Below are 22,766 nucleotides of genomic sequence, written 5' to 3'. Positions count from 1 at the left end.
ACAGATGTCTTCCCTCAGGCTGGCTCCTTCTGCCGCACCACAAGATGCAGGGCCATACATAGCAGGATGTAGGGCTGAGACTCAGTCTGGCAACACTGAGTCTTTCTCCACCAGTCTCCCTCACCGACCCCTGAAGTCACAAGAGGTTTAAACCATCCTATGAGCAGTTTTCAGGACAAGTTGCCAGATAGGGGTAAAAACTGAATTCACTTCTCAGCCATATACGTGACTAAAACAGGTGGGTAATAAAGTACTCATCATTGGTCACCAGGGATTGAACACTGAGAGTACAGGTGCTGTCCTGGGAGTCAGGGCAGGTGTCTCTCTTTCCCTGATGTCAGAGGTGGGGTAGTGTAGTTAGGAGACCACAGAACCTGGTGGACCAGGGGCACAATGCCCCCAAAGCCACAGGGGCTTCCTTTAATCAGAGACCATTAAAACAAGTGTTCTTTGAAAATACAGCCATTGAAAAGACGACACGTTAAGAAACATGTAAACACTGCAGCTGCTTAATTACAAGTTGCACTGCTTGGTTTAGTACCTATGCGCTCCCAGGTTTAGGGACCTTGAGGGTGGGGACAGCGGCCTCCCCTCACTTTCACAGTTGGACAGAGAAGGTGAGAATGGGGAGAGTGTAAAAGAAAACAGAAGACCTGGCTTGTGCGCCTGAGAGAATCAAAGCAAATTCTATCTTCTAGTTCTCCCAGAAGAAAGGTTTAAGCTGTTAGGGAAGTTGGAAAATGAATTTGTGTTGTCAGTTGGGAGGCCGAGGAATTGACAAATGCTTCTAGTTAGAATACCAGCCATTAAAAGGAGGCACACCAGAGCCTAATCTCATGCTCTGAAAAAGGCAAGGAACCCAGAACCTGCCTCCTTCATACACGTAAGCCCCAACCTTGATAATCCGAGGGCAGCTGGATGGGTGATCCTGTTCAATGGGGATTGTGTGTCGCACCTGAACTCGGGGTCTAGCATGGGGGAAACCACCTACCTTCCTCAGTTCTGCCCCCAGTCAACCGCACGTCATCCCAAATGCCTTTCCCTCCAGTCTCAGCTCTGATCCATGAACCCTGCCCAAAGGCCCAAGACTGCAGATTTCTGAGGAAAAGAAGATTCCCGTTTCCCACACTAACTGAAAAGTGACACAGGAACCAGCGCCTCTACCTTCCAAATTACTAAGAATCCAGACGGCCAAATATTGTATTAGTTGGCCAGGGTGCTCTGCTTGGTCTTATAAAGGGAAGGGAGGCCAATAGGAGAGTAATTCCTGTCATTTCCAGATGAGGCAGAAAAGGACAATAAACACCTTTCCTACTACAGGCCTGAGCACAGAGCAAGGGGGAGGACTGCCCTCTTTTCTAGCATGACAAGATATCCACGGGAGTTTTTACATATGTGTTTTTAAACAAAAAATACCAATGGTCCTAAACCTGGGTCAGTTGGCGAGGATGAAGATGTAATTTGGCAAGCAGAATTATTCTCAAGTTGTGGCAGCAGAGTCTTCTGCTGAGGCCCTCATCGTCCCCCCTTAACACATAGGGAGAGGGCTGAATGGGCTCAGGGCGGTAGTAAGAACAAAATTTCCAAGTGTTTAAAACCAAGCCCCGATTCCCAGAAACTAAGTGGAAGGCGAGGAGAGACGAGGTCCACTCTCAGGGAGGCAAAGGGGTCAAGGCCCCTTCCTGGGATCTCTTCTTAAAGGCAACAGACCCTCTTGCTGAGGGCTTGTTGGGCACATAGAGCAACACCCTAGAACAACCCAGACCTCAGGGTGGCCAGTGGAGTCACGTGATGAAGGCAGACGGTTGCCATGCATTGATCTTCCTCAGAGGGCCGGGCTCAGCCTCCTGGGTTCAACACTGCTGCCATCCATGCATGACACTGACCATGCATGGGCTTCTCTGTGCCCAAGGCCTTTCCACAGGCTTCTCTTCCAGGATGTTTCTGACAATCCAGAGAAGATGGAGAAGGGAGGTGTCTGGGTCCCAGCAGTGAGAGGCCAGGAAGAAGGTGGCCTATGGAAACTTCAGAGCACCACATCCGAGACTCCCAAAGAGGTAGCTTCCTGATCTTGAGTCTTACCCCTGCCATTTGGGATGGAGCAGGCCCAACTCCTGCCACTACCTCAGGGACAGTAGAGGGGAGTACAACACATGACCACCCAGGCTCTGTTGGCAGCTCAGAATCCCAGGGACACGCTCAGGTCCTATATACCAGGAAGCTCAGGGAGCCCAGAGCCAAGGGTGTGTGCTGTCTGCTCTCCTATAAGACATGAAGCAGCCCAGCAAGAAGGGCTGTGACAGAAGGCTCTTTATCCCCGCCGAGAGAGACTAGCTTCCAGGATGCTACCTCTCCCTATCCCCACATCAGCCACAGAATCCCAAGGAGACTGCTTCCCAACCCAAGCCCCTTAGGTTCTTCAGAAAAAAGAATTTAAGTCAAAAACATGATTTGTTTTCAGGTTGCAAGTAACGGGTCAGCTGAGCCTCACATGGCCCTCCCCCCAACCCGCCGCTGGTGTTTGGTGGATGGGGGTGCCGTGGTGGAAGCCCAGCAGCTTCTTGGCCCTGGGGGCCTACTGCCTGCAGTTGTTGTCAGACAGCTGGCTGGGGGTCCGCACCTCACCCAGGGAGGTTGTGCCTTCGAAGCGCTGGGAAGCGATGGCTGCCTGGTGGGACATGCTCTTCCGTACGATGTCACCTTTCCGCCATAACACCACTTCCTGTAGAATTGGGGGAGGGGGCAACAGGACACTGAGAGGGAGGTGCGGGAATGGGCATCCCAGGGGCTCCCAGCTTTGTCCTGGGGAATCTTGGGCAAAAGTCTCATCTGCTTATCTCTATCAAAGGCAGCAGCTGCCAGTACCTCCCGGTCCCTGGTGTGGGCCAGAAGAGCAGGTGTCGCAGAAATTCGCCCTGAGACAGCAAACTCCAGGTACCAATGGGGACGTTCACTCTTGCTGTGGGATGCTGGGCAATCTAATGTTTCCACCTCTTGGTACAATAACAAGAGGCCTAGAGCCTTAGAAACTCTCTCCCCTGTACCATTCTTCCACAGGAATGTCTGCCTTCCGGTTCTGTCCCTACAGCATCCAGGAGCCCCGAGGAGATGCCTGTGCCTTACCTGCTGCTTGAAGTAGCGCCGCTCCTCCTCGTCTATCAGCACCAGGTTGAGGTAATAGCGCACGGAGAACTTCTTGTTGATGTCCCGCATGGTGGGCGTGAGCTCGTACCCCGCCAGGAAGAGCCGGATCGGGATGGACTCTCCTGTGAGGGGTGAGGCAGGAATCAGAGCTAAGAGCAAAGTGACCCACTTGGCCTTAACACCAAGTCAGTCTCTGGCAACAGCAGAGATCCTACCCTGAGTGTGGCACTAAAGGAAATGCTTTTGGGAAGTTGCACTCTGTTGCCCAGCAGTTTGCTAAGGCAAAAATGTTGACTCTCAAATTCCATTATAGGTCTTGTTGCAGCTTCTGAATGTCCTCTCCAGAACAGCAATGAGGAGCAGATGAGTGGGAACAGCACGGAAATATGACTCTTAAACATCACTTGCTTACATGCAGTGTGTCTACTTATTGGGCTTTCAAGAGGCAGCAGTCAAAGCCTAGCTAACTCACCATGTCCCCTACCAGTTTCAATGCCACTGCCCTCCATCCCAATTAGTGTATGCCCCCAAAATACATCCCTACTCTAATATGGATTGACAGGTGGTGTGGTGGTCTGGAAAACAAGATCCTGATTTTGGCCCATTCTCCATTGACCAATTGTATGACTTCTGGGAGTGAGTCTTGCTTTCTCTGGACCCTGACCTTCTCATGTGGAAGGTTATAGAATTAGGCTGTGTAATATTTTAGGTCCCTTCCAGCTCTAACATCTTGTCTTTCCTAGTATAAATGGAACAAACTTAGAGCAGTAATTCTACTGGGAAAGGCCAAAGCTATAATGTAGTCTAAAGCTAAATATAAGTGATCTTTTAATTATCTGCTGTTTTGTATTATTTCTCAGTGCCCCATTTCATTAGAGGAAAAATGACCGTTGGCTCTACTTGTACAGCTGGCAAAAAAATGGGACATCAGAAAGTCAGGAGAACCTAGCCCCAACCTTCCAAGGGCCTCACACGGTGACACCCAGGAATCTGCTGAGAGCGTCCCTGGTGTCCCCACTGTGACACTGCTCCTTCCACATGGAACAGACTGTGGGAACAGATGGAAGAACACCTTGGGAGCACCAATCACTTCGAAGTGAAAAGAGACATTCTTCTTCACCGATTGCTACAGAGCCAGTGAAGAATATAAATGACCGCTCCTTCCAAACAATCACACAGATTCGCTAAATAACAAAGCACTCTCAACTCCACTCATCCCAGAGGTAATGTTAGCTCCATGGGGGTGGGGGAGGACCGCTTCCATTGAGTTCCCAGTGCTAGCTGCAGAACCTGGTAATATTGGCCAGAGTATCTAGTAGTGCTCTTTGATAGTTGCTGAATGAATTAAGAGAGCAAATAATTTTACCAGAGCTCAAGTAACTAAGTGACAAAAATGACTACTTGCTCCTTAGCCCCAAAGAATGTCAGAATGTTAATAAGGAAAAAGTAGTAAAATGTTCAAACTGTATCTGCTAAACCAGTACTACTGAAACATTTTTTGTTTTTTAACAGACATAACTCTTGAGATTAAATCCTTTTCTTTTGTGGAGACAGGGTCTCAATCTGTTGCCAGGGTAGAGTACAGTGGTGTCATCATAGCCCACTGCAACCTCTAAGTCCTGGGCTCAAGGGATCCTCCAGCCTCAGCCTCCCGAGTAGCTGGGCCTACTCATGCCACCACATCCAGCTAATTCTTCTATTTTTTGTAGAGATGGGGTCTTACCACATTGCTCAGGCTAGCCTCGAACTCCTGGCCTCAAGCAATCCTCCTGCCTCAGCCTCCCAAAGTGCTAGGATTACAGGTGTGACCACCGTGTCCAGTGAGATTAAATCTCAAGTACAAGCCCAATACATAAATGAAGTCAAAATGGAATTTTTTTTTTTTTGAGACAGAGTCTCACTCTGTTGCCCTGGCTAGAATGAGTGCCGTGGCGTTAGCCTAGCTCACAGCAACCTCAAACTCCTGGGCTCAAGTGATCCTACTGCCTCAGCCTCCCAAGTAGCTGGGACTACAGGCATGCGCCACCATGCCCGGCTAATTTTTTTCTATATATTTTAGTTGTCCGATTAATTTCTTTCTATTTTTAGTAGAGACAGGGTCTCACTCTTGCTCAGGCTGGTTTCGAACTCCTGAGCTCAAGCAATCCGCGGATTACAGGCGTGAGCCACCGCGCCCGGCCCAAAATGGAATTTTTCTTGGTGAAAATGAGGTAGGAGCCTGAAGTTCTACATACTCAGCCTTCCTTTTCCTCCTTGTTGGCCCCCATAGTACATAATGAGAGATTAAGAAATTATAGGTTAATAGGACATCTTACTTTGACAGTGAGATCCCTCTAAAAGTCTGTGCAGAGGCTGGGAGAAAAGGTGTGGCTGGGGCCTGGACCAGGAGGCTCACCTCGCACCGGCGCCCCATCCATGATCTCGTACTTGGCTATCGTGTCATTTTCGTGGTACACATTGGGGCCTGTGCCCGTCGTTTCCCGCTTGATGATGTCTATCTCCATGTGCTTGATTTTGATTCTCACCAGCAGGAAGTATATCTTGCCTACAATGACATCTTTCAAGTGGTATCTGGGAAACAGAAATTAAAGGAAGTAAGATGCTGGAGCAGTGGCTGGCCCTTTTTGTTTCAGTAGAGTACACTGCCATGGCCATAACGTGTTGGTTAAAGTTACAGCTCCAGTGCACACTCGCCCATCTTCCCGCCCGCAGTGCCGTGGTGGAATGCGTTTCCAATGTGTCTTTACTCGAATTTAAGTGACTGCCATCCCTTCCGCTCTTCCACATCCAACGCAAATGACGTCTTTCTTACCTGACACCTCACTTGTTCGTGTTCATCTGCTCTCTTTCCTCAGCATGTAGCTTCCTTTTGAACTTTTTGTATTTGTGTGTTTATTTATTTTGAGACAGAGTCTTGCTCTGTTGCTGGGGATATAGTGCCATGGCGTAAGCCTAGCTCACAGCAACCTCAAACTCCTGGGCTCAAGCGATCCTCCTGCCTCAGCCTCCCGAGTAGCTGGGACTACAGGGACTCGCCACCACGCCCAGCTAATTTTTTTGTTTGTTTCTGTTTTTAGTTGCTCAGCTACTTTTTTCTATTTTTAGTAGAGATAGGGTCTCACTGTTGCTCAGGATGGTTTCAAACTCCTGACCTCAAGCGATGCTCCTGCCTCCCAGAGGGCTAGGATTACAGGCATGGGCCACCGTGCCCAGCCTGTTTTTTAGATATTCTCACGCGTGAGAGGCCAATGCCATAAATGCAGTAACTAGTCTCTCCCTTCCTCTATAATCTCCGTATGTGTTTTTGGAACTGGGCCTCGATGGCTCACATCACACAGGTCTGTCTGCTCCGGGCCGGACAGGCCAGGCAGGAGCAGTGGAGCAAGATGAGCAAATCACTCCCTGCATCAGTGCCTGCTCTCTGGGCTCCAAGCCCCTTATTTGTCAGATGAGAAACTGAGGTACAAAAACATTAATATCTACTAACCTTAGCCCAACTTCTTGACCTGATTCCAAGTCCCAGGTTGGGGCACAGAAATGGGCAATTTCACGCAGAGTAGCCTGTTGTGCAAGGAGGGGCGCAATCTGGAAGGTCCAACCCCTGCCTCCCTAAGTGCCTTTTCCACACTAGCTCTGGTTTGATGGCATGCACTGTGGGGCAGTGGCTTTTTTGAGCTCTCACAGGTAGCAGTGCTGCCAGCCTCTGCCCTCACCAGGTAGCTGGGACAGTAGAGGGCAGTCACTTTGGGTGGCTCCTTCCTGGGCAGGACCACACAGCCCCGAGGCTAGGAAGAGAAAGGGGAAGAGCCTGTTCCCATGCCAGGCTCAGACCAGCACCCTCCCAGCTCGCCCCATCCTCTGTTCTGCAGGTGGGGTCAGGCCAAGCAGGGCTGCTTCTGGGTTACAGTGGTCATTTTACTGGCGCCCTCTGGGTTCCAGGCTAGGTGGCAGCAGAAAAAACACACCTTTCCTTCACCCCTGTTCCAGGAACCAAGTATGTTCCCAGTGCCTTTCAAAGGTGAACCACCTGGTGCAGCTCCCACTGCTCCAGCCCCTGGATGACACTGGGCCTGAGGACACCACAGTGAACGCCCTAGGTAGAGACTTCGTGGGGTTTTTTAGCTCTCAGAACACCCCTTTTACTTTTGGATATTTGATTTCCAAACATTTTCAGGAATCTATCCTATTCAAAAGAAAGATGCTTTTCAAACTGTCAAACTGTCAGAAAGTTTTGTGATTTATAAGCAATTAAACATTTTCATGTTCTAACAGTAAACACCATTTAAAACATGCACATTTTCCCAAATTGCCAGTTAAAGTTATTTTAAGACTTTTATAAAAATACATCAGGTATTCTTTGCTACAATTCATTTTAGTTTAGGGAGGAAGCAGCAAACTATGGCCAGTGTTTGGTTTCCTCATTTTGATTTCTAAAGACATATATGGAGGAAACAAATGATAATGGAATGGTATTCTGAGATTATTCTCATCAGTTGAAGGAAATAGCTGAACCTGAATCCAAAACAAATAACCTTCAAGTTAGTTTAGTTTGACATGGAAAGGCAACGAAGGATATTTAACTTAAATATACCACCTTAATTTAATATAGTTTCACTTAAGCAAATGGAATTTTATTTCTTGGTCAGTCTACCTGTAGGTATCCTAGCACACATATTCACTGTGCCATTTCTGTGGTCTTCTCCCCACAGCATGTCCTCAGGAAGTAGTTGAGTCACAGGGCTCCACAATTTGCATTCGGGTCAAGTCCTCTCTTAACCTCATTAAATAATAATTCCATAGCATTGGGGCCGGGGACACTTACTTGGATTTATTATACTCAAACTCAATGTGCAGACAGTCCTCGATTCCAACCTCCATCTTGATAGAGGAGTTCAGCTCCGGGTATGTGCTGAGTGTGTGAACTACAATGTCCATTTCTTTGACGACATCATTGAGGCGGCGGCTGATGGTGGCTCGGAGGAAATAGCTGTAGGAGATGGAGCTGTCATCAATAAATACGCCTGGTGTCCAGATGCTACCTAGCTATAGGAACCAAAATGGTCTGCTTGAGAGAACCCCTTACGAGGTTTTTGACCTCTTAGGGCTTTGTATCCCTTTGAGAATTTACAGGCCTTGCTCCGGAAAAAAATGCATCTATGCACCTATACACAAAACATCGTGACTACAACTGTAGGAAGTTCAAAGACTCTGCCCCCAAATCACTTTTTGGAGCCCATGCCTCTAGGTTAAGAACCCTGCTCCAAGTAAAAGTGATTTCTCTGCTCTGTACTCCAATAGTGTATTATACTTAGGCCCTTCATAGCCTTTAATACTATCTACAATGTATTTATGTACGAGTTTTATTTCTTCAGCTAACTCCTGGCTTTTGGACACAGGGATATGTCTCATACTCTTATATTTGCACACTTGTTCATTTACCAATATTCAATCAATAAACCTTTCTTATGTCCTTCACGGTTAAAAGAGAGGAATGGGGAATGGAGAAATTAAGTCAGCTATTCATTCAGCAAACATTTACCGAGCTAAGCATCGTTCATAGGATGAATCAGATACAGTCTCACAATCCACTGGGGGAAATGGGCAAATAAACAAAAAAATTAGGACACATGGGAAGAGCTGATTCAGACACTGTGGTCCAGTGCTGTGGGAGAGAGAAAAGGGCGTTCCAGGAAGAGCAAACCTTACATGCAATAGGTGAAGAGAGGAGCTGGTCTGTGTGAATAACAAGTCTCTGGCTGAACCTAGGATCCTTGGGGGAGGAGGTTGCCATGGCAGGGGCCAAGTTATTAAGAGAAAGACAACAGACACACAACCCCTGAAGGGTTTAACAAGCCCGACCTCTGTGGCCAGCCATTTCAGCAATGCCTTTCCCGGTACCCCTGTCCCCTTGACTCAACACTGTGTTAATACCCAATGGGGGGAAAGCCCTTTAATTATATTTTCTTCTTAATAAAACTTGGATAATCCCCACCACCTGTCATGTATTACTGGAGAAGGTTAAAAAGATATGCTAACTAGACCAACTACACATTTAGGCTACTATCCTCCATGTGGCACTGACCCCTTGCAATCCTTCCTGTCCCTCTCAGTAACTTCCATCACATTGCCCAAGACATCTGTCCCTGACACTTTCCTAATTGCTCTAAAGCTCTCGGGGGCTTGTCTGTGGAAGACACTGCTCTTTACTCTGAGACGAAGGCCTTCCCAGTCAAGATTTATAACTCTCTCTCTCCTCTGCTTTGTGCTGCTGCTTACTGAGTGCCTAAACATGTCTCTGCGTCGTCGCCCATCCTCTTTCCAGCAGCACCTCTGACTCTCAGGATCTTTTCTTCTCTACCTTCTGGAAGAAGGACTCTCGATATGGATGCACATTAGAATCACCTGGGGGTGGAGGCTCTAAAAATCCTGCTGCCTAGGCACATCTGACATGTAATTGCTCAGGAGAGGGACACAGGCATCTGCATTTTTAAAAGCTTCCCAGTGATTCTAATGTGGGAGCGCTGGTCCAGCATCTTGATCCTGCTACTTTTCTGATTTTCTCGATCATCATTCTCTCTCTAGCTCAAGGCTTCTTCCTTTGAGCTTATAAAAAGGTCCAAAGTCAATCCCCCAAATCCTCTCCAGGCCTTTCATTCTTGACCTACCCCATCTTTTCCTTTTCTTTCTTCAGAGACCGCTGTCACAAGACAGGACCTGTACTGACTGCTGCGGCTCCTGCACCAGCCACAACTCCCAGCCCCTTGCTTCTCTCTCCATGCCCCAACAGAAACTGCTCTCCTGAAGAGAGAAGGGAACCGTGGCCTCCTAGTGGCCAAATCCAGGGTTGTGTGAAAGGCCTCCTCCTTCTCCTCCCCCTCCCTCCTCCTCCTGGTCCCCAGTTGGTCCTGGCTCTTCTCCCCTGGGCCCCTCTCCTTGAAAAATGTTATCAGTTATTACCTCTGAGCAGATGATTCTGATGGTACATTTCTAAGTCTCCCCTCTGTCCTCAGTGCCAGGCTTGCGTTTCCAATTGTCTGGTGAACTTTTACACTTCTTTATTTTGCCAGTACTTCAACCTCCTCTCTAAAATAGGATGAACCATCTTATCTCCAAAACACTTCTTCCTCCTGATGGCCCTCTCTCTCCACCTCCGCGGCTGCAGCCTCTACTCATTGGCAAATCCTTGCTTCTGCCTGTTCCCACTGTGCCCACCAAAGTAGAACTCTGAGGACCTCATACTGGCCTTCTGACAGTTTGTCTCCATACTCTTCCCATCCATCAAATGCTACATATTGACTTTAATCTTCCAAAAGAACCATTCCCCTGCCTAAAAACAAAGAAGAAAAAGGCCAAAACAATCTTTTCATGTTTTCCCTCCACCTGTGTAATAAAAATTCTTAGTCTGGAATTTACATCTTCTATGACCTGTCCTTGGCCAGGGGCAGTGGCTCACACCTGTAATCCCAGCACTCTGGGAGGCCGAGGCAGGAGGATTGCTTGAGGCCAAGAGTTCCAGACCAGCCTGAGCAACAGAAGACATGCTATCTCTACAAAAAATTTAGAGGAAAAAAAAAGTAGCCGGGTATGGTGGCACATGCCTGTAATCCCAGCACTTTGGGAGGCCGAGGTGGGAGGATTGCTTGTGGCCAGGAATTCAAGACCAGCCTGGCTACATAATAAGACCCCATCTCTACAAAAAATAAATTAGCTGGGTGTGGTGGTTCATGACTATAGTCCCAGCTACTTGGGAGGCTGAGGCAGGAATATCGCTTGAACTCAGGAGTTTGAGGCTTCAGTGAGCCATGATCATGCCACAGTACTCCAGCCTGGGCAACAGAGTATGACTCTATCTCTAACAACAGTAACAATGATGACAACAACAAAAACAGAAAAAAAAATAAACTATCCTTAACTAATTTTTCCATCTTTATCTTCTCATTTTCTCAACATGAATCCTCAAATCTTCATTTAATTTGGACAGTAATGCCTTTCTTTCTTTTTTTATTGTGGTAAAATACACATAACATAAAATTTACCATTTTAGCCACTTTTAAGTGTACAGTTTAGTGGCATTAATTACATTCATATGGCTGTGAAACCATCACCACCATGCACCTCCAGAACTTCTCCATCCTCCCCAAATGAAACTGCACTCATTAAGCACTAACTCCCCATTTCCCCCTCCACTAGCTGCTGGCAACCTCCACTCTACTTTCTGTCTCTATGAATCTGACTACTCTAGGTGCCTCATATAAGTGGAATCATACAGCGTTTGTCCTCTTGTGACTGGCTTATTTCACATGGCATAATGTCCTTAAGGCTCATCCATGTTGTGGCATGTGACGGCATTTCCTTCCTTTTTAAGGCTGTGTAATAGTCCACTGTATGTATATACCACATTTTGTTTACCCATTCTTCCATGGATGGACACTTAGGTTACTTTCACCTGTGGTTATTGTAAATAATGCTGCTATGAACATGAGTGTACAAGTATGTCTGCGACCCTGCTTTGAAATCTTTTGGATATATAACCAGAAATAGAATTGCTGGATTATATATGGTAATTCTATGTTTAATTTTTTGAGGAACTCTCATACTGTTTTCAACACCTTTCTTTCTGACATAAAAACACTTAAATCCACTGCAAAAAAGAAAAAAAAAAAGATTAAATAATAAATCCCATAGTCGAGCTTAAGTGACGACTAGATAATCCTCACTATTGCTGCCTTCTGTGAATGCAATTATGAAACACTGTCTTTAGTGGGGGTAATGTCACTGCTTGGACCTCTCTGCAAAGATTTAAAAAGAAGAGGCTACAAACACTCTTCTGATGGAAGAGGGGAGACCAGGAAAAAGAAGGGAGGTGAAAGTCTTACTGTAGTCTACACCATCCTAAACTCAGGCTTTCAGGTGATGAGACAAGCTGATCTTATGAGACGGTATGAAGACCCAGAATCTGGTATTCCAAGTAAAAGAGGAGTCTGCTTTATGCCAGTGACATCCCATAATAATCTTGAGGCTGCATCTAAGAGTCCATAGCTGCTGTGAATTTTTCTCACCCCAGAGACCCAGGCACCAGTCTCTATCTTCAGTTTCTAAGACTAGAACAGTAAAAACAATCCCATGTGCTTATAATGTGTTCATTAATGTTTTAACAACTTGTCATACTGTGTTACGTTTTATTTTCTTATCACCCCCAGGAGAAGGAGAGGACAGATCTAGAATTAGAATCCAAATCTATTCCCCATTTTTCAGGTGAGAAGGCTGAGATGCAGAGCTCAAGATAGCATTGCTATTGGGTGTGCTGGGGCCAACTCGGTTACAAAAGGTGACTGCTAAATTTTCAGGAATTTCATGTATTGGCTGTTTAACACAGCAATTATTTAAAGTTAAATTATATAAACTTACAATGAAATGAATTATGTTAAAAACAAAGGTAATACATACTAAAAACCCATTGCTTCCTAATTATTTTCCTACGCTTTATAATGCTTTCTGTTCTTGAGGGAATGTACATTTGCTGTCCCCAGCTGATGGAATGCTATGTAAAGGTGGCTACTGCACATCCCCCCCCACCTCTGCATTTAGGGACATCAGGTTGGTGGCTTGAAATTGGCCGTGGTGGGAATAGTTACACTATAGAAACTGACAAAGTCTACAAACCAGGCAGCTTTCCTTCCAGAGAGCCCATTGTTAAACCTTTACCAGCACACCACAGCCCATAATACTCTTCCTTCTCAATACCCATCTAAAGATCCTCAGAAATGGGGACAACCTCAGGTCCTTGTCCATGTAGGGCAGGTTCTGGGGCACAGTGAGGAAGTAATAGGCACGACTTACCGTAGCTTCACATTCTGCCCTGTGTAGGACTCATACGGCTTCTCCACGTGGGTAAACTCAAAGTCGAAGGCCTGCGACTGGGTGATCTCTCCAGGCCGGGCCAAGTCCTTCACCAGGGACACAAATTCATGGTGGTTCCCACGGTCGTAGTAGAGTTCTGGAGAGAGAGCAATGCCCTCCTCTATCAGATCCTGAGCTACCCGGGGCCTGGGGAGCGGACTCCAGGCTGGAAGCACCTCTCTTCTGAAGGACCTCTCCCCAAAACGGACCCCTTCTAGCCTTGGTTTGCTGACCCCCTTTCCAAAGACTCTTTTGTTTTATGTAGGGAAATGTCATAGCACAAAAAGAACCCAATATGACCGTGCTCCAGGACATTGGGACAGTGTCTCTTAGTAAGGAATAAGTCACCAGACCGATGTCACAAATGCCACATTTCTTTAAACAGCTTTTCAACATTTCTAACTTTTGAAAGGATATGTACAGTTTACTTAATCATATCATCCTTATATTCTTGTGAGACAGCTGGGACAGGCCTTGTCACCCATTTAACAGATAAGGAAACTGAGGCATTGTGTGGCATGACTTGCTTGGCATCACTGACTTGGTTGCAGAGCTGAGACTAGAGCAGGTCTCCTAGACTGTATCTGTTTCTATGACCTGGTATCACGGGGGTAATTACACAACCCACTGCATAAGGCTGTGCGAGAGGTAGCAGAGCTAATGTAGGTGAAGGATCTAGGATAGTGCCAAGTAGGGAACAAGTACTCAATAAATATAGCTGCTAGCTTTTGCTGTCACTCAAAAAGGAAGGCATGTGGCCAATCTGACTTGGACATTTTAACATTATTCCCTCCGTCTAAATCAGTGGTTCTCAAACTTCAGCGTGTATCAGAATGACCTGGAGGGCCGGTTAACACAGACTGGCCCCCACCTCTGATATTTTTGATTGAGGAGGTCTGGGGTAGAGCCTGAGAATTTACATTTCTAATAGGAAATGTAAAGAAGCACCCAGTGGGCGCGGGTACCACACTTTGAGAAGCATTGCTCTAAATTCGTCCTCTTCAGCAAATAGTTCTGGTATTTTCCTTTTTTCTTTCTTTCCTTTTTTTTAAGAGACAAGGTCTTACTCTGTTGCCCAGACACCCTGGCCAGACTCAACTCCTGGGTTCAAGTGATCCTTCCACGTTAGCCTCCCAAGTAGCTGGGACTACAGGTGTGTACCACCAGGCCCAGCTAATTTTTAATTTTTTTTAATTTTTATAGAGACAAGGCCTTGCTATGTTGCCCAGGCTGTGGTATTTCTTTGTAAGTTCACACCACCTATTTGTCCTATATTATTTTAGGTCTGCATTCTGCTACTTAAGTATTAAGTTGTACCATATATACATGGTCTTTCTTTTCCATTTTGACTATATCACCAGCTCCCTGGTACTCCCTAGCACCTGGTCCTGCAGTCATTAACTCTTAATACTGACTGTGACTACACATGGCCACATCACAGTACCACTCCTCAGGTATTTCTGGGTTTAAGTCCTGTGCTAGGCTGCAGCTGAAAGCAAGGCAGCTGAACTGGGAAAATGGAGCAGGCAGAGTACACTCACTGCTTCTGTGGTTTGCTGCTTGGGGAGAAAGAGACTAGTCCACAGAAAGGGGTCTCTGGGACAACTGCCCACTAGGCCTGGTCCTTGGCATCTCCAGGACACAGGAGGTGAGCTCCCTCAGGGATAACCTAACGTGAATGGCAGAGAGCTGCGTCTGCTCTGGGTCCACCCTGGACAGCACGAGATCTGAGCCCAGATTAGCACCAGAGCCTTCTTGGGCCCAAGAAACCAGATCTCTTGCCTCCCCAGAGCCAACAGTGTTCATCCTTTCCCTAGGGGAAGAATCATTTCCAGAAAGAGAAAAATGGTTTCAGGTGGTTCTTTTCAGTCTGAGAGCAAAATCCACCCCCTTGCTGGTCTAGGAGCTGCCCCTGACAGGGGAGCATTCTAAGCAGAGCGGGCTCTGTCATAAGATTTATCCAACTCGGCCAGGCACGGTGGCTCACGCCTGTAATCCTAGCACATTGGGAGGCTGAGGTGGGAGGATCCCTTAAGGCCAAGAGTTCAAGACTGGCCTGAACAAGAGCAAGACCCTAACTCTACTTAAATTAAAAAAAAAAAAAAAAAGATTTACCCAACTGATGAAGATGGCAGTAGTGTGGATAACCCCACACTAGTGATGCCACTTCCATATGAATTCACAACGTATTCTGTGGTTATGGTTTATGGCTGATTTCCTATGTAGTTACACTTCGATCAATCTTTCATTACAATCTACCTTCTCTTCCAAACACTAAATGGTTTCAGCAGTGAGCAGCACTCTGGGTAGTGAGTGATAACGCACAAAGCCACTAAACGGGAGATGACAACTCCAAATGATGGGGGCCGGGTGGGGGGGAAGGGTGGGGCCTAGGTGACCAATCCAGTAAGTGTGCCCCTCAATAAAAGTAAGGAAGTGCAGGAATAGGGTGGGGACAGAGCAGTGGCCAGCCCCAGTGATAAGGGACTCTTTTGCTCACTCCTGCTACATGAGCCCTGGTTGGCAGTGTTGGCTCCCATGTGGGAGCTGAACCCTTAACCTGGGAACCTAGTGCCTCAGCTCCCAAGCACTAGACTCATCATAGTTCCAGGGGGCAGAAGCAGACAGAGCCAAGACCCCAAGGTCCATGAGCTAAGTGGGAAATCCCAGAGTCAAGAGGAAGATGGGAAGAGAAAGGTGGAAAAATACACAAATGTGAGAACACAGCCCAAAGGCAACATGAGAAATAAACAAAACAGAGAAGGCTCAGAGAGCGCTCCGGTTGCCTGCATTCGTGGATCCTAGCAACGGTGCAGAAGGTTCCACCTGCCCCAGTAGGGGATGTGGGGTAGAAGTCCCTCCCTGCATAGCATCACATTCTCCCTAGTGCCTCTGCTCCTGGACACACATGAGTATCAGCTCCTACCTCAAATGTCATGGAAGAGCGGCCAGTGTGTGGTCTGAGCAGGGCTGGACTGGCCTTTTTAACCTATAATTTAGAAGCCATTTGCAATGCTTCTGCAAACATTGTAGGGCAAAGGAGCAGAACAATAGTACTTTCCTATTTGCCAGAAAGTTTGGTTTCCTCTTGCATAAATTAAAACAGAAACTCTAAGGCTGTTCTTACAAGAGATTTGGGCCCTAAAGAGGGTCCAAACTGTGAACTGTCTCTATTCCATCCTAAAGCAGCAACCACAAGTCACCCCTCATTCTTCCCAACCACCAAAGTCCTCAGAGATCAGACATTTTGGGCTAGAAGTAGGAACTAAGTTTTTTGTTAAGGTAACTACCCTGTCTTTAGTTTCCTTCTCAGTCCAACAGGAGGAAATAACTTTTGTACTCAGGATGTTTTCATGGTGAAACTTGCCACCAACAGTTGAGAAGTGAATTTGCCACTTTGGAAAGAAAATGAGCCAGTTTTGCACTATAGATCATCCCGAGACAGACACCTTGGGGGTCAATGCAGGACAGGATCATGTTTAATCCACGCTTCATGCTGGTCTTAGAAGAAACGTAAGTCGGCAAGGGCAAAAAGCCCTCCAGCCTCCTCTTCATCTGATTTTCCCAGCCATTGTTTGTTGGCTGGCAACCTGGGCAAGATTCGTGCCAGCCACAACCCACACCCATCTCCTGGCCCCAGTAAACCTGAGGAGCAGTAGCACCTCCAGGCCACCTGTGCCCAACCAGGTGTGGCTTGGCTCCAAGCCCTGCTAGCAGCTTGGTAAATAAGCTGGAATCAATCCATTTACTCTTAATGTGCCTTTTACTTAGTATTTCAAGGGTTAATGAATTGAAATACAGAAAGCCTGTGGAGTTTTTATAAGTACACGTCTGATTGGTACTGACGGGTTTATTATAAACTTAAAAAAAATCTAGATGATGTCTATTGGCTTTGGAGTGCAGGGATGTTCGTGTCTGCCCTCCTCTGCAAGTTTCTAATTACGTTTGGTTTTTTCAACCCCGTTGGTCTCCCAGGTGACCCAAGTCTACCTTGCATTCTCTACCAGTGTTCCCCAAAGGCCTCCAGCTGCACAATGGCCCCTCCTCCTTCTCACGAACACAGCTCTTCACTCGGTGCTCCTTATAGACTACTGCGTCTTTCTAAAGATGTGGGCATTAGCTGCAAGGTGACAAGGTCTATCCTACGGACCTGGCCCGGGAGATGCCCTCATCACGTCTGTGCTGGCAGTGTTAGAACACAAACCAAGTCATCAGAAAAAGTACACTAGGTGCAGGAGGATCCCAGTGCAGCCTCAAAAACTTACAGAGGGTAACAAAAAAACATGCACAACTTAAGTGAATAAATAAGACCTTATACCCTCAGAGGGCAACATGCAAACTGCAACATCTGAGCAGTTGGTGCAGTACCAGATGGACCACAGGTCTGACAACTCTTATTTTCTTACATACAGGAAGAAATCAGCCTCAATCTGGCACAGGATAGTGTGATGAGAGAAAGATGCAAGAGTGGGTGAGCTGATATCAGCTTCAACACTCCTCTATCCCAGGCCCGTCAGTGAGGGTGCTGCTCCAGCAGGGGGCACACCAGCAGGTGCGTCATGGGAGTTTTCCAGCAGCCTCTACTAAGGGAGGCACCTCACTCATTGATGCCTCCTCCACAAGCACGAGCAGGAAGCCCAGACACTTAGAGGTAACCAGCAAAGCGAACCTGCACTCTCCCTTTCTTTCATTAAAATAACTCACTATCTAGGAGGAGACGAGAAAAAAAAAAAATCTCAAGAATAGTTTCTATCAATTCTTAGATCTGACCAATGTACCTAGTCAACAAATATTTATTGGGCACCTTCTGTATGCTATCTAGCCACTAAGACGAGATTAGCCTCTAGACTAATGATGAACTGAAGGCAGTCCCTGGTTCCCGGGGCTCTGAATTTAGTGAGGAAGACAGACAAGTTTAAAAAAAAAAGAGTCACAACCTTCTCATTTCCTGCTTAAAGAGGGATTAGTGAGGCCTCTGGAAGGTCAGAGGAGGAAGCACTCAGGTTAGCCTGGGGAAGTCAGGGAAGGCTTTCTGATGGGTGTGGGTGTTTGCTGGGCTTCAAGGAAGGACTTAAGAGCTTGGGTGGAAGGTAATACCTTGCAGAAAGATGTTGTCATACAAAGGGATTCTAGAAGAAAGACAAGATTCTAGAAGAAATAGGATATTTTGAGGAAGCCACAAGTGGTGTGAGTGAAAGGCTAAGGGGAGATGAGGCAGGGGCCAACTCCAGGATTTGATGTGTTTTCCCACTTTAAACAATGGGAGTCGGGAAGAATTTTAAGGAGGGCGCTCATAATGTTAGGACTGCCTTTTAGCTAGTTCATTTTTACAGACGATGATCTGAAAGGAAAGGGAAACAAAGGCAGGAAGACTAGTCAGGAGGCTACTACACATAGAAATAATAAAGGCCGTAGCATTGAGAATGAACAGCAGACCCTGATTTAAGATATATTTAAGATATATCACAGAGCTATTAGAGAGGATCAAAACTTAGAGGCCAACCGGATGCATGGGAGGGGGAGTGAAGAGCCTGAGATGACTCCTAGATTTCTGAGGCTGAGCGGATCCAGGTGACATAGCCTAAAATGGAGTAATCAGGAGAAGTAGCAGGGATGGGGCCGGGGCTGGGGCAGAGAGAGAGAGAAGGCAGGGTTTCTGCTGGGATGTGTCTCTGAGGCACCCACTGGGTATGCAGGTGGACATGTCTAGTAGGAAGCTGGAAAGACAGGTGTGAAACTCAGAAGAGAATCCCAGTAAGGACAAAGAAAACTGTGGGAGTCATCAGAATATAAGATGACGCTGAAGTCACAGGTGCAGAGGAGATTCTCAGAGCAAGTTACAGTGAGAGGGGACAAGGGACAAAGGTCACACCTCTGCCTGCCTCCAAACCAACGAGGAAGGGGGACAGAGCTCAGTGATGTCAACTTTCTTACCCCCACAGGTCGCCCATACAGCCAGACCTCAGAACCTAACCCAAGTTCCACCCACTTCATACATAGTCAAAGAGTGCAATGAAGGAGAAAACCACATAACCGCAACTTCAGCAAAGTTACTCACTAGTCTCGCTCCAGTGCCCTGAGGTCAGTGCACAATGACTGTCTTAAGTTTATTAGGTTTATGACACAAATACTTCGCATCCTGCTTCTTTGGGGGAACCAGGAGGATAAAATAGGAGGAATTTAAGAGCTTAAGTAAAGTCACTTTGTGCCTCCACATAGGCTGGTACCATCTTTACTTATCTGTCAATGTGTGTATTTTAGGAACACAAACTCCCTTTTACACCAAACATATCTAGAAAGGTTATTTTAACGCCTTGTTCTTGATCAAGAAATACATCCCCAAACCAAATAATAAGAAACGTATTGTCCATCATTCTGTATTATTCTCTTACTATGCCATGTAACCACGGATAATTGAGGGTGAGCTATATACTTTAAGCACACAACTGGAATTGGCTCTATCCGCAGCACCAGCTGTGCCTGGCTCCTGTGGCTAGATCAAGAGATTTAAGGCATGGTGCTGAAACATGCACTCCCTGTAAGTAAACATGGCAATCTTATTGTGGGGGTGGAGTATAAGAGGTATGGGGGAAGAGCAGTAAGCCAGTGATTGATAACCGAATCTATGAAATGGAAACATCACTATATCAACTACTATAATTTTATAAAAGGACCTTCTATAAGGGTCATGAAGCAGGATCCCCTGACATGTCCAACATTCTCACCAGGTGATTTTATTATCCTTGCTTGATAGTTGAGAAAACTGAGGCCCAGAGAGGGACCTAACTTCCCCAAAGTCTCATGGTCAACTCAGCCCAGAATGCCCAGAGGCCCAGGAAGAATTACTAGCAACAAAAGTTTCTGAGAAAATTGAGCATGGATGATGTCTTGGGATTAAGGAGTTAGCCAAGAAATCAGGCAGGGCAGCAACAGCAAGGAGCCTCTTCAACTACTTTTCATTTAGATCAGAGGGAGGCCTGGACACCGATCCTCTTAGAACAGCTGATTTCATATTGTCTGGGGCAGGGAACATTCTGGGTCATCTTTCATATATTGGCAAGGTACCACCACCTGGGAATGATGGTACAGACACAGACTAAACATGCCTGTTTACACTGGTATTATGGAGTCAAAGAATCAATGCAATCACTTTAAAACTATTATTTAAAAACACCATTTCTCAGTAGGCATGGATTTCTTTATTTTTAATAATTTTAACTCTAATCCCATGACAGGAAAAGATTTTTTGACTATTTCATAATTATGCTGAGCATAAAATGCTTTGGATTCATCCTATCTACCGTATAGTACTATACTAGGAATGATTTTACACTCCAGGGGACATATGGCAATATTACAAGACATTTTTTGTGGTTGCAAGTGGGAGATGCTACTGGTCAGTTGAAGCCAGGGATGCTGCTCAACACCCTATGACAACAAAACATTATCAGGCCCCAAATGTCACCAGTGCCACTGTTGAGAAACCCTGCCATCAAAGACAGATGCAGGAAAGTGGAAAGCATGAATTCACTCTTCAGCTCCTGTTCTGGTACAGTAACAAGTCTCTCATATTCTGGCTTTAAAATAACATAAAAAGGTTCCTATAGGATCAGCCAGTGTTCAACCTGATCTCATTTTCTTAAATACCAGGGCAAAATGCTTAAGGCTGAGCAGTGGACTGCAGAACCAGGCCACCAGGACTCCTTTTGCAGGGGTTCCTCCTACCTGTGTCTGTGTTTCCTGGCTCTGTGAAAAGAGCAACAAAGAGAACAAATTCTTTCCTAAATCCTCAGGACAGGGGAGTTTAACAAGCCTCCCCAAAGAAGTCTCTAAAAACAGTGTTATACAGGCAGTATGTGGTAAAGCGTATGGAATCTCCACCAGAGGTGTTTGCAACCCACACAGTATTTACTGTGAATCTACTCCTGACCTAATGAGAAAAACAATTTGTTTCAGAAGTGCCCGAGCGTTTTAATAACACACAAGACTCCGAATAGTCTTAGAGTTGGAGACAACCCCGTCTTGACCGGCAGCTCCCCAAATCCTCTTCATTACTGATTTTTACTGTTTAGTTCTCATGGTTAATAATGTTTGGAGACTGTTAGAGCATTTAGAAATTCTGACCACTTAATTGTGGTTTCAGAAACATCATTCTTTGTCTTTAAGGAGAAAATCAGACAACTGAAAACTCGGATTCTAATTTAAAAAGTCTGAGAAGTGCAGGCTAGGTAAGCGGTCAGAATGGGACTGAAAATTACAGGTCTTCTTTTTCAAAGCATGTACAAGGATAGGTAGTTCGGAGCTGAGGCGAGACAAGAGAGTACTGGTGAGCTCCCTCTCCACATCACGTCTATAGAGAAAAGTCGGTGGGTGGAGGCGCAGGGAGGTGGGCTTGCAGGACCAGCTTACTTTGGGTATGATAGCTGTAGATGGCCAGTCCATGGGAAGGCCAGTATTGGGAGGTCCCCCCTGACAAACCCACCTGCATGCTATGGGGGAGCACCTCACTTTGAAATCCTGAGGGCCGGAAGCACAGCTGAGAGCATGCTAAAGAGAGGACAGGGGTACCCAGAGGCAGCGTCCGACGAGGCACAGCAGGACGCTCCCTCCCGCGCACGGTCTCCCCACCTCCCTGGCAGTGCACTGTCACTTCTGGCAGGGAGGACAGTAAGGCAGGGGGAGTCGCCCACGAGCGGGACTTGTGTCTGAGCCCCAGGCCGCAGGCTGCAGTTGACAAGCGACTGTGGCAGGCCTCGCCGAAGCTGGGCCCTGAATCACGCTGCTCCCCGCCCGGCCCCCAGCCCTGGCCCGGCTGACGGCGCTGGGGAAGAGAGGTCCCGGGGTTCGACTCACCGATCTGCCCTATGAACTCGATCTTGATGCCCTGGTGCTCCAGGCGCTTGTTGGGGTTCTTGAGCGCTAGGCTCACCTTTCCGGAGACCGTCTCCCCGTCGTAGAAGAGGAAATATTTTTCCTTCTTCCCGTCCTCTGTCTTGTGCTCGGCTCGCTTCCTACTCTCCGCATCGTTCAGAAGGATTTCCACCTCCACACTCTGCCCGAAGCCGAAGAAGCTCATCTCACCGCCGGGCCGGGCCGGTCTCGGTAGGGTCAGCTCCCTTCCACCCGGGCGCGGGCTGCCCTAAGGGAAGGCAGGCCGGAGGGCCCGATGCGGGAGCGCGCTCGGCGGCCGCACCGCAGCCGGGCTCCGCTGCTGCAGCCAGGCGGTGGGCGACGACCGACAGCCCCGCTCCACGGGGGAGGGGCAGGGCCGGGGGAGGCAGGCGGCTGCGGGCTGCAGCACCCCGAGCAGCAATGCACCGAGGAGCAGTGCGCCGCGCCGAGCCGAGCCGCCCGAGCAGCCGGTGGCAGTGAGCGGGCGAGGGCCGGCGGTGCAAGCTGTGGAGGGCAGCCGCTCAGAGCCGGGTGCGCGTGGCTTGCGCCCACCAGGTGGGGTCCAGCACAGAGCAGCGCAGCCAGCTGCCCAGCCTCCGGCGGCGTAACGCACCCAGGTGCTTCGGCGGCTCCGGGCGGGGGAGGGGGGAGGCGAGCTCCAGCCCGGATGCACTGGATATGCCAAGCGCATGCGCACGCTTCCTTCTGGCTTGGGCCTCCGGGCCGCCAGGAGCTGTGCTCACTACGCATGTGCAGGGGAAGCTCGTCTCTCCCTCAGTTGATATGGCAGCCACAGCCTCTTTCCGGTAGAATCCGGGCCCAGACGACCC

At 47.5% G+C, this 22,766-nt stretch overlaps 1 protein-coding gene across 1 annotated transcript; it reads right to left on the bottom strand.

Annotated features, from left to right (window-relative positions):
- Nucleotides 1–375: 375 nt before the first annotated feature.
- Nucleotides 376–22,636, bottom strand: VPS26B (vacuolar protein sorting 26 homolog B (S. pombe)). The gene is made up of 6 exons (XM_012644293.1): nt 21,898–22,636; nt 12,985–13,141; nt 7,967–8,131; nt 5,540–5,715; nt 3,124–3,266; nt 376–2,722 (listed from the first exon to the last, which is right to left on the bottom strand). Exons 1-6 carry the CDS (start codon nt 22,118–22,120, stop codon nt 2,576–2,578), a joined length of 1,011 nt encoding a protein of 336 aa, XP_012499747.1. The 5' UTR covers nt 22,121–22,636; the 3' UTR covers nt 376–2,575.
- Between the last annotated feature and the right edge of the window lie 130 nt (nt 22,637–22,766).

This window comes from Propithecus coquereli, unplaced genomic scaffold (assembly GCF_000956105.1).
Source record: "Propithecus coquereli isolate 6110/MARCELLA unplaced genomic scaffold, Pcoq_1.0 Scaffold209, whole genome shotgun sequence".
In the NCBI taxonomy this organism is placed as follows: domain Eukaryota; kingdom Metazoa; phylum Chordata; class Mammalia; order Primates; family Indriidae; genus Propithecus; species Propithecus coquereli.
The sequence above is the reverse complement of the archived record's forward strand: the minus strand, read 5'-3'. Positions and strand labels throughout refer to the sequence as shown.

What these genes read in the sequence shown, in the direction of transcription:
- VPS26B (XM_012644293.1), bottom strand. Translation starts at nt 22,120, where the DNA reads ATGAGCTTCTTCGGCTTCGGGCAGAGTGTGGAGGTGGAAATCCTTCTG. An exon ending in CGAGTTCATAGGGCAGATCG is followed by an intron (nt 13,142 to 21,897) that starts GTGAGTCGAACC and finishes CTCTCTCTCCAG; the next exon opens with AACTCTACTACGACCGTGGG. An exon ending in GGCGCTACTTCAAGCAGCAG is followed by an intron (nt 2,723 to 3,123) that starts GTAAGGCACAGG and finishes CCAATTCTACAG; the next exon opens with GAAGTGGTGTTATGGCGGAA.